Below are 14224 nucleotides of genomic sequence, written 5' to 3'. Positions count from 1 at the left end.
TTTGGCCCGGATCATGTCCATAAGGTTCATTTTTAGTGTTATCTAAAATTTGAAATATATATATTTTTTTTTTCAGAGTGTTCAGCCAGACTCTTCTTCTCCTAGACATGTAAGTCACTTTCGTTTCTGAACTGAGTATCAGCCTGGTATACAGTCCAGAGCAGCTAGTAGACTTTTTTCAGAAGGGACTTGACTGGAATACCATAGTAAGGAATGTATTATCGCCATGAAGGTACCTGGGCTAGCAATATTAGAAAGCTTGTACTGCAAGTACCTACACAATGCTTACATTTGTTAGTGCTATCAAGTCTCTTGCTCTCCCAGATGCTTTTTCCATTTGATTTATTTTAACATATTCCTTAAAACTAAAGTAGTATCTAGTGTTTACAAATAGTTTCATGTCAAGCCACATTGCTGAGGATGTTATGCAACCATGGAATAAAAAATGTGTGCTAAACATGTTAACTCCCGGTGTGGTAAGATAGTGGTATGGTAATATACTGGGAGTTTAGAAAAACCAATCAAACAAAAGCTAACCCAAAAACGTGCTCACAAAAATATGCTTAGTGTGCTTGAAATATTTTCTGCACTTTAAATCCCACCATGAATACCAGGTTTAGCCTCATGGACTAACACTAGCCCCAGAAACTTTACTCCACCTCTGACCAGGAGTTAAATTTCCAGCATTAAGAAAACATGAGTTAAGTCTACATACCTCTCTGCACTGGGGAGTAATTGCTAATGCCATGACTAACATGGGATTTGCAGGGAGGAATGCTAAATTATGTGCACGGTTTTTGTGCACTGACGTTTTTACATTAAGAATGAAGTTGTGTGCACAGCCGAGCACACCTTATCGGCCAGATGAGTATTCAATCATCAATAAACAGTTCCTCCATGATAAGATACAGGATGTTGGTAGCTGCAGTTTCATATTGCACAAGGGCTGTTGGGAATCACTAGATCCCTAGCAAGGGACCATAGATAGCACTGTAATAATAATGGGGAGAGCTGAGGGCAGCAAACTAACATCTCGTCCCAGATGACAACATTTCTCATCTTAATCCTGTAAAATAAGTGTTTGCTTTTAATAAAGTTGGATCTGCAGGTTTGGACTGTGTCCATGTCAAAAAAATTAGGATTCATACCACCAGGGGATAATGTTTTAATTTAGTGGTTATTGTTCTTTAACATTTCTGCTACTAGTAGTTATAAGGTAGGAAATGATTAATCAATCAAATAACTACCATAACTAAATGTTCCAGATTTTATTCTGCATGTCGGATTTGTCAAGCATGGAAGTGTGTTCTGTAGTAGGTCAGAGTTGATATATCAAGTTAAATAATGGATGAGGCTAGCCAAGGTTCTGCAGTTCTTGGCAGGTGTACTACCTGGTACTGGACAAATAAAATGTTGCAGTATATGAATATTTTAGACTACACACAGGTTCCAGCTTCACATCTGAAGAAGGGATCTATGTGATCTCTAAACTTCGTGTAGTACATTATCACTTTTGCTGGTCCAGTAAATCCATATCACAACCTAAAATGCTAGTTTTCTGGACTAATATGATTAGAAATCTGCAATACATGACCAAGGTCATGTCAGGCAAAGAAAATTTATTAAACAATATTTTAATCTTTCATGGTAATTTTCCTCAGTAAAATCTGAGGGATTGAAAAGATGATATAACTTTTTCTCACAGGACAAGCAGGATGGTTGTCCTCACAAATGGGTGACATTGAGGATGGAGCCCACCACGGAAAACTTCTGTCAAAGTTTAACAGAACTTTGACTGGCCCCTACTGGGCATGCCCAGCAAGGCACTGACCCTGCAGCCAGCAGGGGTCTCCCTTCAGTCTTCTTTTTTCCGCGCAGCAGTTGCCACGCGGTGAAAGGAGCTCTCTACCACGTTCCTGACAGGAATTCGGTTTTTCTTTCCGAAGAAAATGTTGCCCCTCAGGGGTCTCCCTTCGACAACTTTTTCTCACCTTCGCGGAAACCGGTAAGTTTTTTGCTGTTTTTTCGACTGCCGTCGATTTTGGCCCTTGAGGCCTATTGGCACTTACCGATCCTGCGGCTAAATTTGGCCTTAGGCCATGGCGACGGGGTTCCGTCGTTGTCCGGACTGTACCCGGACTATGTCAATCACAGACCCCCATAGGGTTTGTGTATTGTGTTTGGGTAGTGAGCATGATGTCCTGACTTGCACCAAATGTGCCTTAATGACACCTAAGGGTCGCAAAGCCAGGATGGAGAAGATGGGGCTCCTCTTCCATGCACCCACCCCAACGCCATCGATAGCATCGACGTCATCGGAACCGGCACCGTCGAAGTTGCACCACCATCGTCAACCCTCCGGTGACCGTCCACCGTCGATGACTTCTCGGCCGTCGACTCCTATTCCCTCCCCGGATGGGCGAGGAGATCGAAAGGACAAGCATCGCCATCGACGGCACAAGTCTCGGCCCGTCGAGGATCTACAGTCATCGACCTCTGAACTGGCCGAGCCACCGACTAAGAGGCCTCGATCAGACTTGGCACCGTCCACGTCTCGTTCGCAGGCATCGAGGAAGCCCTCACCCTCTCGGGGTGTGGGAGCCGTGATCCCACCGGTTATGGTGGTCCCTCCGGCTCTTCCTCAGCCTCCCTCTCCCGTCGAGCCGGGTATTGTTACCCCTGGTCTCCGGGCAGAACTGGACCGGCTGGTCCAGGAGGCCATCGAGAAAGCGATGCAAAGGTTCCAACCTCCACCGTCTCCGGCACCAATTCCGGCACCGATTCCAGCACCGACCCCGGCACCGACTCCGCCACCGAGGAGGGAACCGGCCACCAAGCCTCTGGTGGAAGCGCTGGCACCACTACTACACCGTATGGAAGCACTTGTACAAGCCCTTCCATCGATGATCCAAGTAGCACCGATAACTCCACCGTCTCCGACAGGATTCTCATCGGCAGGAGAAACACCGTTTCTGATTCCCCCTTCCGGGGTGGTCCCATCGGTGCCTTCTCGCATATCTCCACCGATTTATCCTTCGGCTCCATCGATTCCGAAACCGGCACCGATTCCATCGGCAACCCCGAAACCCTCGATGCCATTCCCAGTACCGATTGCAGCACCGGTTCCTTCAAGGTTTCATTCGATGCCTTCGGATCCTCAACCAGGTCCTTCAGGGCTTCAACCCCCACATGATCCCTACGATACCTGGGGTGATGATACATCTTCTGACACAGATCTACCTTCTCCACCATCTCCTACAGAGAGTAGAAAAAGATCTCCTCCAGAGGATCTCTCCTTTATAAATTTTGTAAAGGAGATGTCAGAACTTGTACCCTTTCAGCTGCAATCTGAGACCGATGACAGACACCAGATGATGGAACTGCTTCAATTTTTGGATGCTCCAAAAATCATCGCTTCCATCCCCATTCACCAGGTCTTTCTGGATCTTTTAAAGAAAAACTGGGAGTCTCCTTCATCTGTCTCACCAGTGAACAAGAAAGCTGACTCCACATATCTCGTCCAGTCAGCACCAGGCTTTCAAAAGCCTCAACTGGATCATCGCTCTGTTGTGGTTGAGTCCGCACAAAGAAAGGCCAAGCGTCTAAAGCCACACTCTTCCACCCCACCTGTCAAGGACAATAAATTCCTGGATAGTGTGGGCCGGAAAGTGTACCATGGAGCTATGTTGATTTCACGCATAGCTTCATATCAACTTTACATGACTCAATACAACAGAGCCATCCTTAAACAGATGCAAGACTACGCTGATACATTACCTGACCAATACCAGCCACAGCTTCAGGCCCTTCTTAACAAAGGGTTTGAAGCTGGGAAGCACGAAATCAGAACAGCTTACGACATCTTCGATGCTTCCACAAAAGTTTCAGCTACTGCTATCTCGGCCAGACGTTGGGCTTGGTTAAAGTCATCCAACCTTCGCCCAGAGGTCCAGGATCGTTTAGCGGATTTACCCTGCTTAGGGGACAATTTGTTTGGAGAACAAATTCAGCAAATTGTAGCTGAGTTAAAAGATCACCACGAGACGCTGAAACAACTTTCTTCTGTTCCGTCTGAGGTTTCCTCCAAACAACCACTTAAGAAAGACTCTAAAAAGTCGTTCTTTCGGCCACGTCGTTACTATCCTCCATCGGCCAGGCCTCGTCCAGCTCGATCCTCTACCAGACCTCAGCCACGTCAGCCTAGGAAACAAAGGCCTACTGTAGCCCCTCCTCCTGGGCCTGCGGCTGGCCTTTGACTCCCCTGTAGGGAGCACATGCCAAACCCCTCTTCCAGACATCCCTGTAGGAGGTCGACTGTACCATTTTTTTACAAGCTTGGCTGCAGATCACCTCAGATCAGTGGGTGCTAGCAATTATCGCACAGGGTTACCACCTCAACTTCATAACTCTTCCGGCAGACTCCCCGCCTCTTCAAGCGTGGAGTCTAACCAACCATTTGGCTCAATTACAACAGGAAGTATCTCTTCTTCTACAATCAAATGCTATAGAACCCGTCCCTCCCTCTCAGCGAGGGAAGGGATTCTATTCCAGATACTTCCTACTACCAAAGAAATCAGGGGGACTACGTCCCATTTTGGACCTTCGAGCCCTCAACAAATACCTTCAAAAAGAAAAATTCAAGATGGTAACCCTGGGCGCACTGCTCCCTCTGCTACAAAAGGGGGATTGGCTGTGCTCTCTCGACCTAAAGGACGCTTGTACTCACATAGCGATCGCACAATCCCATCGCAAGTATCTGCGATTTCTGGTAGGCCGCGACCATTATCAATACCGGGTATTGCCTTTCGGTCTGGCATCTGCTCCACGAGTCTTTACCAAATGTCTCGTAGTGGTAGCAGCATTCCTACGGAAGGAAGGTGTCCACGTCTACCCCTACCTGGACGATTGGCTAATCAGGGCCTCCACCCAACAGATTGCTCAATCCTCCCTCAAATTGACAATTCAAACACTCCTTTCCTTAGGGTTTCTTGTCAATTACGAGAAATCTTGCTTAGTCCCATCTCAAACCTTATCCTTCATTGGGGCAGACTTGGACACCTTACAGGCAAAGGCTTACCTTCCTCATCAGAGGGTTCATACCCTAATATCCCTGGCTCGCCAGCTCCAGTCTCAACACACTGCCACGGCTCGCGAATTCCTCATTCTCCTAGGACACATGGCATCCTCGGTTCAAGTCACTCCCATGACCCGACTAGCCATGAGAGTAACACAATGGACTCTACGACACCAATCCATTCAAGCTTTTCAGCCTCTGTCCTCCATAGTCACTGTTACACAAGCGCTGCGCCTGTCTTTAACCTGGTGGACGACTCAGGTCAACCTCCTTCAGGGCTTACCTTTTCTCCCACCGGATCCGCAAGTAATCCTAACCACCGATGCTTCTCACATCGGTTGGGGAGCCCATGTGGACAACTTCCAAACCCAAGGGTTATGGTCAAAAGAGGAAGCCGAACACCAGATAAATTTCCTGGAACTTCGAGCAATCCGCTATGCGCTCATAACTTTCAAAGATCATCTATTCCATCAGATAATCTTAATCCAGACGGACAACCAAGTGGCCATGTGGTACATAAACAAGCAGGGAGGCACAGGATCCTTCCTTCTGTGTCAGGAGGCTGCGCAGATTTGGGCGGAAGCCCTCTCCCACTCTATGTACCTCAGGGCCACTTACCTGCCGGGAGTAGACAATGTATTGGCAGACCAGCTGAGCCGTGTCTTCCAACCACACGAGTGGTCACTCAACCCTCTCGTAGCGACCTCTCTGTTTCGAAAGTGGGGTTTTCCCCGCATAGACCTCTTTGCGTCCCCTCAGAACCACAAAGTGGACAATTATTGCTCTCTCATTCGGAGCCAGCACTCTCAGCCGAGAGATGCATTTTCCCTCAAGTGGACGACCGGTCTGCTCTATGCATTCCCTCCACTTCCTCTTGTGTCAAAGACTCTCGTGAAGCTACGCCAGGACGGAGGAACCATGATCCTGATAGTACCTTACTGGCCACGCCAAGTATGGTTTCCCATACTCCAGGATCTCTCCATCCGCAGGCACATTCCTCTGGGAAAGGACCCGCATCTGCTCACTCAAAACGACGGATGCCTCCTCCATCCCAACCTCCAAGCCTTGTCCCTGACGGCATGGATGTTGAAAGGTTAGTTCTTCAACCATTTAACCTTTCAGATTCCGTTTCTCGTGTCCTGATAGCTTCACGAAAGCCTTCCACAAGAAGATCTTACTCATACAAATGGAAAAGGTACACATCATGGTGCACTTCTCAGTCCCTTGATCCCCTTTCCTGTCCAATCTCTAAATTCTTGGACTATTTATGGCATCTCTCTGAATCAGGTCTTAAAACCTCTTCTATAAGAATGCATGTCAGTGCGGTAGCTGCCTTCCATAAAGGTATTGGGGGTAGTCCTATTTCAGTACAACCCCTGGTCACACGTTTCCTTAAGGGCTTGCTCCATCTCAAGCCACCCTTGCGTCCTCCGGCCCCGTCCTGGGACCTTAACCTGGTTCTTGGTCGTCTCATGAAACCACCTTTCGAACCTCTGCACTCCTGTGACTTGAAATATCTCACTTGGAAAGTGTTATTCCTTTTGGCTGTTACTTCAGCTCGCAGGGTTAGTGAATTACAGGCCCTAGTTACCTATCCGCCTTACACTAAGCTCCTGCAGGACCGGGCGGTACTCCGCACTCACCCTAAATTTTTGCCTAAGGTAGTTTCGGAGTTTCATATCAATCAATCTATCGTACTACCTATCTTTTTTCCTAGGCCCCACTCCAACTCTGGAGAACAGACTCAGCATACCCTGGACTGTAAACGGGCTCTAGCTTTTTACCTAGACCGTACAGTTTCTCACAGGAAGAGCACTCAATTATTCGTCTCTTTCCATCCTAACAAGTTAGGACAACCTGTGGGTAAGCAGGCTCTTTCCTCCTGGTTGGCGGACTGCATCTCTTTCTGCTATCAGCAAGCTGGCATTCCCTTTCAAGACCGTGTTAAAGCACACTCTGTGAGGGCCATGGCGACGTCAGTGGCACACCTTCGATCGGTGCCGCTTCCGGACATCTGCAAAGCTGCAACCTGGAGTTCTCTCCATACCTTTGCAGCCCACTATTGTTTGGACAAAGCTGGAAGACAGGACTCCATCTTCGGCCAATCTGTCTTGCGTAACCTTTTTCCAACCTGACGTACCAACACCCTTCCACCTGCCCGGTAGGGTGCGGATACCCTTTCCCAAATTTACACCCCAGTTGTTGTGCCTGTTGCACGCCGTTGGGTACATTTGGTGCAAGTCAGGTCATCCTCAGCTCGGTACTCACCCATTTGTGAGGACAACCATCCTGCTTGTCCTGTGAGAAAGCAAATGTTGCTTACCTGATGTAACAGGTGTTCTCACAGGACAGCAGGATGTTAGTCCTCACGAAACCCGCCCGCCACCCCGCGGTGTTGGGTTCGTTTTATTTTTACTTTTTAGGCACTGCCTGTAGCTTTGAAAATCAGACTGAAGGGAGACCCCTGCTGGCTGCAGGGTCAGTGCCTTGCTGGGCATGCCCAGTAGGGGCCAGTCAAAGTTCTGTTAAACTTTGACAGAAGTTTTCCGTGGTGGGCTCCATCCTCGATGTCACCCATTTGTGAGGACTAACATCCTGCTGTCCTGTGAGAACACCTGTTACATCAGGTAAGCAACATTTGCTTTATTTTATATCCTGAATCATGTTAATACACTATTTAGGATTTGGATTTTAGATTTACTCATTCACTTTTCCAAATCCAAGTTCAGGTAGGTTACCATTTGGTTGCAGGAGGTAGTCCCTTACTCCAAAGACTTAAAATCCAAATCTGCACCTAAGGCAATAGAGAATGACGTAACTTGCCCAAGGACACACTGAGCATCAGCAGATGTGTAGTTTGAGCCCTGGCTTCCCTGGTTCTGCTCTTACCCTAGATTACTCCTCCATTTAACTTTATATACTTGCTGACTATTTTTGCTCTTTGGATTTTGTGCACCCATTTAAAAAATTAACCAAATTGGTAACTTGGATCCAGAAATACTAAAGATTTTTATTCTCCATTTTATGTATGTGAGGAAAAATGCTTTTTATATCTAGCTTCTAGTGTCTGGAATAATTGTAATGGAATGTTCCTAGTGTACAGAGTCTAAGTGCAGTTATTCCAGATACTAGAAACCAGATGTAAAAAGCATCCTTTTTGTGACAGTGAGGTAACTCGGTGAGATTTAGAGGTATTTATAGCTTCTGTTCCATATTTGGTCTTGAATAGAAGTACTGGCTTGGATTTGCAATCCTACTCCCATGAACTAATTTGTCCTGTACTGAAATTAACATTTTAGGAATGTTTGGAAAGCTTTATAAATCTAAACAGACATATCGACATCTGCAAATGTTTAATATGGTTTACAATGTCTGTTTAAAACAAGTTCATGTTGCAGCTATTGTTGGCAAACATTTAGACAAATGTCTCAGATTATGCCAGAAACTTGCTGAAGATAGTTTTAGATAAAATTAATATCAGTCTATTATCTCCTTCAAAAATATATTTTGTCAGTTGATTAGAAAATCTGTTTAATTTTAGGGTCATAATCGTATCATAGCCTACAGTAGGCCGGTTTATTTCTGCATCTGTTGTGGTCTTATTTGGTTGCTCGATTATGGCAGCAAGAACATGTCCACAAGCAAGTTCAGGTTGTATGGAATGGGCTTCACCAATCCACTGCTGCTCGTGTCAGCCAGGGACATAGTGATAGGTGAGTACATAAGCGCATGGATAGGTTAAGAAGCTGATCTCTAAATTGATTAGTGTGTGCTTTGTTTGCTGTTAAAAAAAAAAACGAATGCTCACCCAATCCATACAAATGGATGATTGAACACCCCTCTACTCAACCATCATGTCTTTCTCTGAAGACAAGCAGATTCTCCAGTCACATGAGTAGGTCATGTGACTGTGCATGGTTCTAAGCAGAGCAAACTCTCCAAGGCTTTCTGTTAAAAATGTGCAGGATTTCCTGTGCTACAGCTATGCAGCCATTTTGTTTCCATTTTTTTTTCACCTGGCCCAATTGGATGCATTTCCAGCAGTTTCTGTGGTTTTCTTTGGCATTGGAGCTGTTAACTCCGGGCCTTGACAAAACATTATTTTCTGTACATACGGATCAGTCCAGACTCCTGGGGTTTTGCCTCCCTTCCAGCAGATAGAGAGAGTTTCAAAGGCACCACCTTATAATCTGGTGCGCCACCTGTTTCTGTATTTCTCTGTCTCCAGCAGATGGAAGGGGTGCAAAACCTGTGGATCTGTACCCGAGCCTGAAAAATATCCATGACAGGAAAAACAGGTCTCCGAGGGGGTTGTGAGGTCCTAGTAGGACCATCCCTCCTGATTGTAGGCAGGAACGAGCAGGGGTTGGGGACCCCATTCTTGTGCTCCTCTGTGCCCTGCAGCCTCTGCCAACTCTCAGGGAAGTATTATTATTTTGATTTCCTTGCTTTCCCTGCCAGTATTTGTTTAAAAAAAACAAAACAGAAGGGAACGCAGAGGTGGTTACAGGGCTTCTAGGTGTGGGAAGCAGAGCAGGAGCTGTTTGCTGCGGGGGGTCTACCCATGTGAGGGATCGCACTTTGGGCAGCGAGTTCATCCTCCGTTTTCAGTTACAACCCCCCCCCCGTTTTTCGATCAACGCTCTTGATGGGCCTTGCCACGTCCCGGTTATGCCTCGTGGGAGCCGATGCTCCATGTGTGGGGAGTGGCTCCTAAGCCGTGCTGTAGCGGGACTCTGCATTGGTTATCTTCCCAGAGGGGAAGGACCTTCCAGCATTGCCGCGGCTGCTGCAGGAAGCAGCGCACTCTGGGCTGGTGCCGGCTGCGAGAGAGACTCAAGACAATCTGTTCCCCTCAGCGCAGGAATGGTGGCCATTTTGGGAGCCTTTCGTGCGGCTGAGGAGGCATCAGCAGGGGGAGGGGATTTTCATCTGGAGCTTTTTCCCGCCTATTTAAGCCCCACCAGGGCCTGGGGTCCTCGAGGGAGCTCTCTGACGATGAGCAGGACCCAGTCACTGGGGATGCTGTGGGGGTCATTTGGGTTTTCACCAGAGTTTGTCCTTTTAATGCATCGGGCCTTTTTGGCCAGCAGTGCCCGGAAAAGAGGTGCCTCAGGGGTTAGGATGCTGGTGGACCCACCTTTAAAAGCTACTCAGGAAGCCGTGGACATCCCCTGCTATTCATGTCCACAAGATGCACACTCGTTGGTCCCAGGAGGCGGCTCTGGAGGGCCCCTCTGAGGACGGACCCTGACGATGGTTATGGTATGCTTTCTCCTCCTCCCTCAGGGGGTCCCGAAGTAGGAGATGATGGGGGCACAGCGGTTCCTCTTGATGGGGCTGACCCTAAGGTGGTGCGCTTGTTTCAGCGCAATGAGTTGGCTCCTTTAATATCCCATGTCCTGGCGGAGCTGGGCATTGCTCCCACGGTGGCAGTCACGAGCCCGGACACGTTTCTGGCGGGCTTACACGATCCGACTAAGACTTTTTTTTCCCCTACATGAGATAATGAAGCAGCTCATGGTCTGGGAGTGGGATACTCTGGAGGCGGGCCTCAAAGTCAGGAAGGCAATGGACAAGCTCTATCCATTGCCAGAAGACATGTTACAGCTGTTGAAGTGGATGTGTCAGTCTCCGCGGTAACGAAGTGGACTACCATCCCGGTCACTGGGGTGGCAGCTTTGAAAGATCTTCAGGATCGCAAACTGGAAGTGCACATCAAATGGATTTTTGAGGTCTCGGCTTTTGGCAAACGAGCAGCAGTCTGCAGCAGTTATATGCTGCAGGTAAGCTTATGATGGGTGCAACAGTTGCAAAATGCTAAAGACCTCTTGCCCCCTGAGGCAGAGAAGTTAGAGGGGGCTGTGGCTTATGGCGCCAATGCCCTGTATGACCTTCTTCACACTTCTCTCAAGGACTATGGCATCTGCAGTTGGGCCGCAGACATGTCCTCGAAGGCCCAGCTTGGGGCACTTCCCTTTAAGGGGAAGTTCCTTTTTTGGAGAGGACCTGGAGTAGCCGATAAAATAACTGGGGGATAATAAGGTGCACAAGCTCCCGGAGGACAAGCCACAAGCTCAAAAAGGTTTCCCGGCTTGCTCTAATTTCCGTAGCCAACAACACTTTCGTCAGAATAGGACTCGGGGTGCAGGTCAACGACAGACCTCGGGAAAGTCACAGCCTTGGTCTCAATCCTTTTGTGGCCGCAGACCAAACTGTGAAGGACCCTCTCAAGGTTCCAACGGAGTTAAGTCTGCACAATGAGATGTTGCCAGCCCACTCCTCACTTCTGCTTCCAGGGGCTAATTATTTCTTTATTTTTTTTACCAGGAGTGGGCCAAAATCACGTAGGGCCAGTGGGTTCTAAGTGTGATAGAACGCGTTAGTTTGCTTGTCCACTAAGAAACCTGTTTCTGGTGTGTCCTTGTGGCTCCCCTGCAAACAAGCAAGTAGTACAGCAGATCCTCCAAAGGCTCTAGGGGCTAGGGGCTCTCGATCCTATATCCTGTAAGGAGCATGGTCAAGAAGGTACTCTATATTTACTTTGTGATACCGAAGAAGGAGGGAACATTCCAGCCAATCCTGGATTTGAAAAAGGTTCTGTGATCATAGCAGAATGGAGAGTTCCTGGCTTCTCTGGAGGTCTACTTGCATATCAAGATACGCAGAGACCATCAGAAGTTTCTCAGGTTTATGATTCTCGGTCAACATTTCCAATTTTTGCACCCTATTATTCGGCCTAGCCATGGCTCCACAGACCTTCATCAAGGTAATAGTCATGGTGATAGCTGCTGTGCGGAAAGAGAGGATTTTGGTCTATCCCTACTTGGACGACTGGCTGACTAGGGCAAAATCAGAGGAACTGTGCTCTCAGGCGGTGGCGGCAGTGCTCCTTCACCTATGTTCTCTCGGATGGGTTGTCAACCTAGCCAAGAGTCATCTAGCTCCATCTCAAGTTCTGGAGTTTCTGGGGGCCTGATTCAGTACTCACTTGGGCAAAGTTCTCTCCTTTTGGAGGAGAGGATTTTCAAATTACGAGTCCAAGTACGACACCTGTTGTAAACCCAAGTGCCCAGTGTCTGGGGATACCTACAGGTTCTCTGCTCCATGGCTTCGACCTTGGAACTGGTCCTGTGGGTGTTCGCACACATGAGATCCCTGCAGAGTGCATTGCTCTCCTGCTGGAATCCGTTGTCAGAGTAGTTTTATCTCCAGCTTCTTCCGGACGCCGCCAGATCCAGTCTCGTGTGGTAGATGGCTCATTATCACTTGGAACGCGGGGTGGACCTCGAGGTCCCTCAGTGGATAGTGGTGACCACCAATGCCAGTCTCTCCGGATGGGGGGCTGTATGCCAGTCACAAGTGGCTCATGCTGATGTCCTAGGCGGAATGGCATTTGATGATGATAGTGGCATCCCATGTAGCGGGGACCACCAACGTACAGGTGGATTTTCTCAGTCATCGCCAGTTAGACCCTGGAGAATGGAGCTGTCGAGCAGTGCTATGGACTTACCCACAGGTGGGGACACCTGCATGTGGATCTGATGGCGACCCACTTGAATGCCAAGGCACAGCAATTCTTCAGCTGCAGAAGAGAGCATGGGACGGAAGCCATGGATGCGCTTGTGGTTCCTTAGTCTCGACGAGTCCTCCTTTACGTGTTTCCTCTGTGGCCCCTGATCGGCAAGGTGGAGAATAGAAACTCGCCCAGATCCGGTGATCCTGGTGGCTCCAGAGTGGCTGCGTCGCCCATGATTTGCAGATCTAGTCAACCTGGCAGTGGACAGGTCTCTACGGTTCACTCACCTGCCAGATCTTCTTCAATCAAGCGAATTGCTTCTGTCTTGCAGCCTGGCTTTGGAGAGGAATCAGTTGAGGAAGAAAGGCTATCCGAAGGATGTCATTTCTATGCTTTTAAAGGCTCACTAGCTCTCTACCTGGAGTCTGGAGGGTCTTTGAGTCTTGGTTAAGCAGCATGGTTTGGATTTTTGCTGGGCTTCGGTGTCCTCTGTACTTTCTTACAGAATGGTCTGGCGAAGAGTTTATCTTTCAATTCCGTAAGAGTCCAGATCGCAGCCCTGGGTTGTCTACAGGGCAAGATTCAGGAGTCCACTCTCGCCGCTCATCCAGACGTAGCCCATTTCCTTAGGAGGCGTTAAATATTTGCACCCTCCAGTTCACAATGTGTGTCCTTCTTGGAGCCTGAACCTGGTCCTTAAGGTCTTGTATGAGCCACCTTTTGAACTGCTCAAAAAGGTCTCATTGAAAGATCTAACTCTGAGGTTGGTCTTTTTAGTAGCCATTTGTTCAGCTAGAAGGGTTTCAGAGCTTCAAATTTTGTCATGCAGGGATCCATTCTTGCGAATTTCGGACTCAGGGGCTTCCTTGAGAACAGGTGCATCCTTTATGCGTAAGGTAGTATTGGCCTTCTATTTGAGTCAGTCAGTGGAACTCCTGGCCTTTTCAGACATGGATCTTGCTTTTTCTCATGCAAGGGATTTGAGACATCTGGAGGGCTTTCCTGCGGTATCTGGAGGTTACTAACAGCTTTCGTTTGTCGGATCATCTTTTTGTCCTGTGGCATTGGCTCAAAGAAAGAACAAACAAGCTTCAAAGGCTACAATAGCGCATTGGCTGAAAGAGGCTATCAAATCTTCTTATATCTGTCGTGGTTGCCCAGTTCCGGAAGGATTGCGGGCTCATTCTACATGCTCCCAGGCAGCTTCCTGGGCGGAATGTCAGCTGGTCTCCTCGCAAGAAATTTGCAGGGTAGTCACCTGGAAATCTTTACACACTTTTTTGCTAGACACTACCGTTTGGATGTCCAAGCTTTGGATGTGTGCAATTTCGGTGAGAGTGTTCTTCGTGCGGGACTCTCCCAGTCTCTCCCTCATTAAGGGAAGCTTTGGTACATCCCAGGCGTCTGGACTGATCCGGGTACGTACAGGGAAAAGAAAATTGGTTCTTACCTGCTAATTTTCGTTCCTGTAGTACCACGGATCAGTCCAGATGCCCACCCATGTTAGAGGTTTGTATGGCTGTAGAGTCCGCTCGATTACTAATTCTTTATTTCTCTCTCTTCGCTGAGGTTTGGCATAGATTCTGCAGATAATATGCAACAAGTTCCTCAGTTTTTTCATTTTCCTACTC

At 48.0% G+C, this 14224-nt stretch overlaps 1 protein-coding gene across 9 annotated transcripts in view; it reads left to right on the top strand.

Moving 5' to 3' along the window:
• The window catches only part of PCNX1 (pecanex 1), a 380420-nt gene that overhangs the window by 177330 nt on the left and 188866 nt on the right, over positions 1–14224 (top strand). For all 9 annotated transcript variants that reach the window (XR_003856303.1, XM_029598749.1, XM_029598753.1 and 6 more), the window contains 2 exons: positions 77–109; positions 8616–8787. Coding sequence is in view for 8 of the 9 variants with exons in the window: in XM_029598749.1 (XP_029454609.1) it covers positions 77–109; positions 8616–8787 (205 nt within the window). In the remaining variant the exon portion in view is untranslated. The remainder of the gene's footprint in view (positions 1–76; positions 110–8615; positions 8788–14224) is intronic.

This window comes from Rhinatrema bivittatum, chromosome 4 (genome assembly GCF_901001135.1).
Source record: "Rhinatrema bivittatum chromosome 4, aRhiBiv1.1, whole genome shotgun sequence".
NCBI classification, from domain to species: Eukaryota; Metazoa; Chordata; class Amphibia; order Gymnophiona; family Rhinatrematidae; genus Rhinatrema; species Rhinatrema bivittatum.
This window is presented reverse-complemented; position numbering and strand designations above follow the sequence as displayed.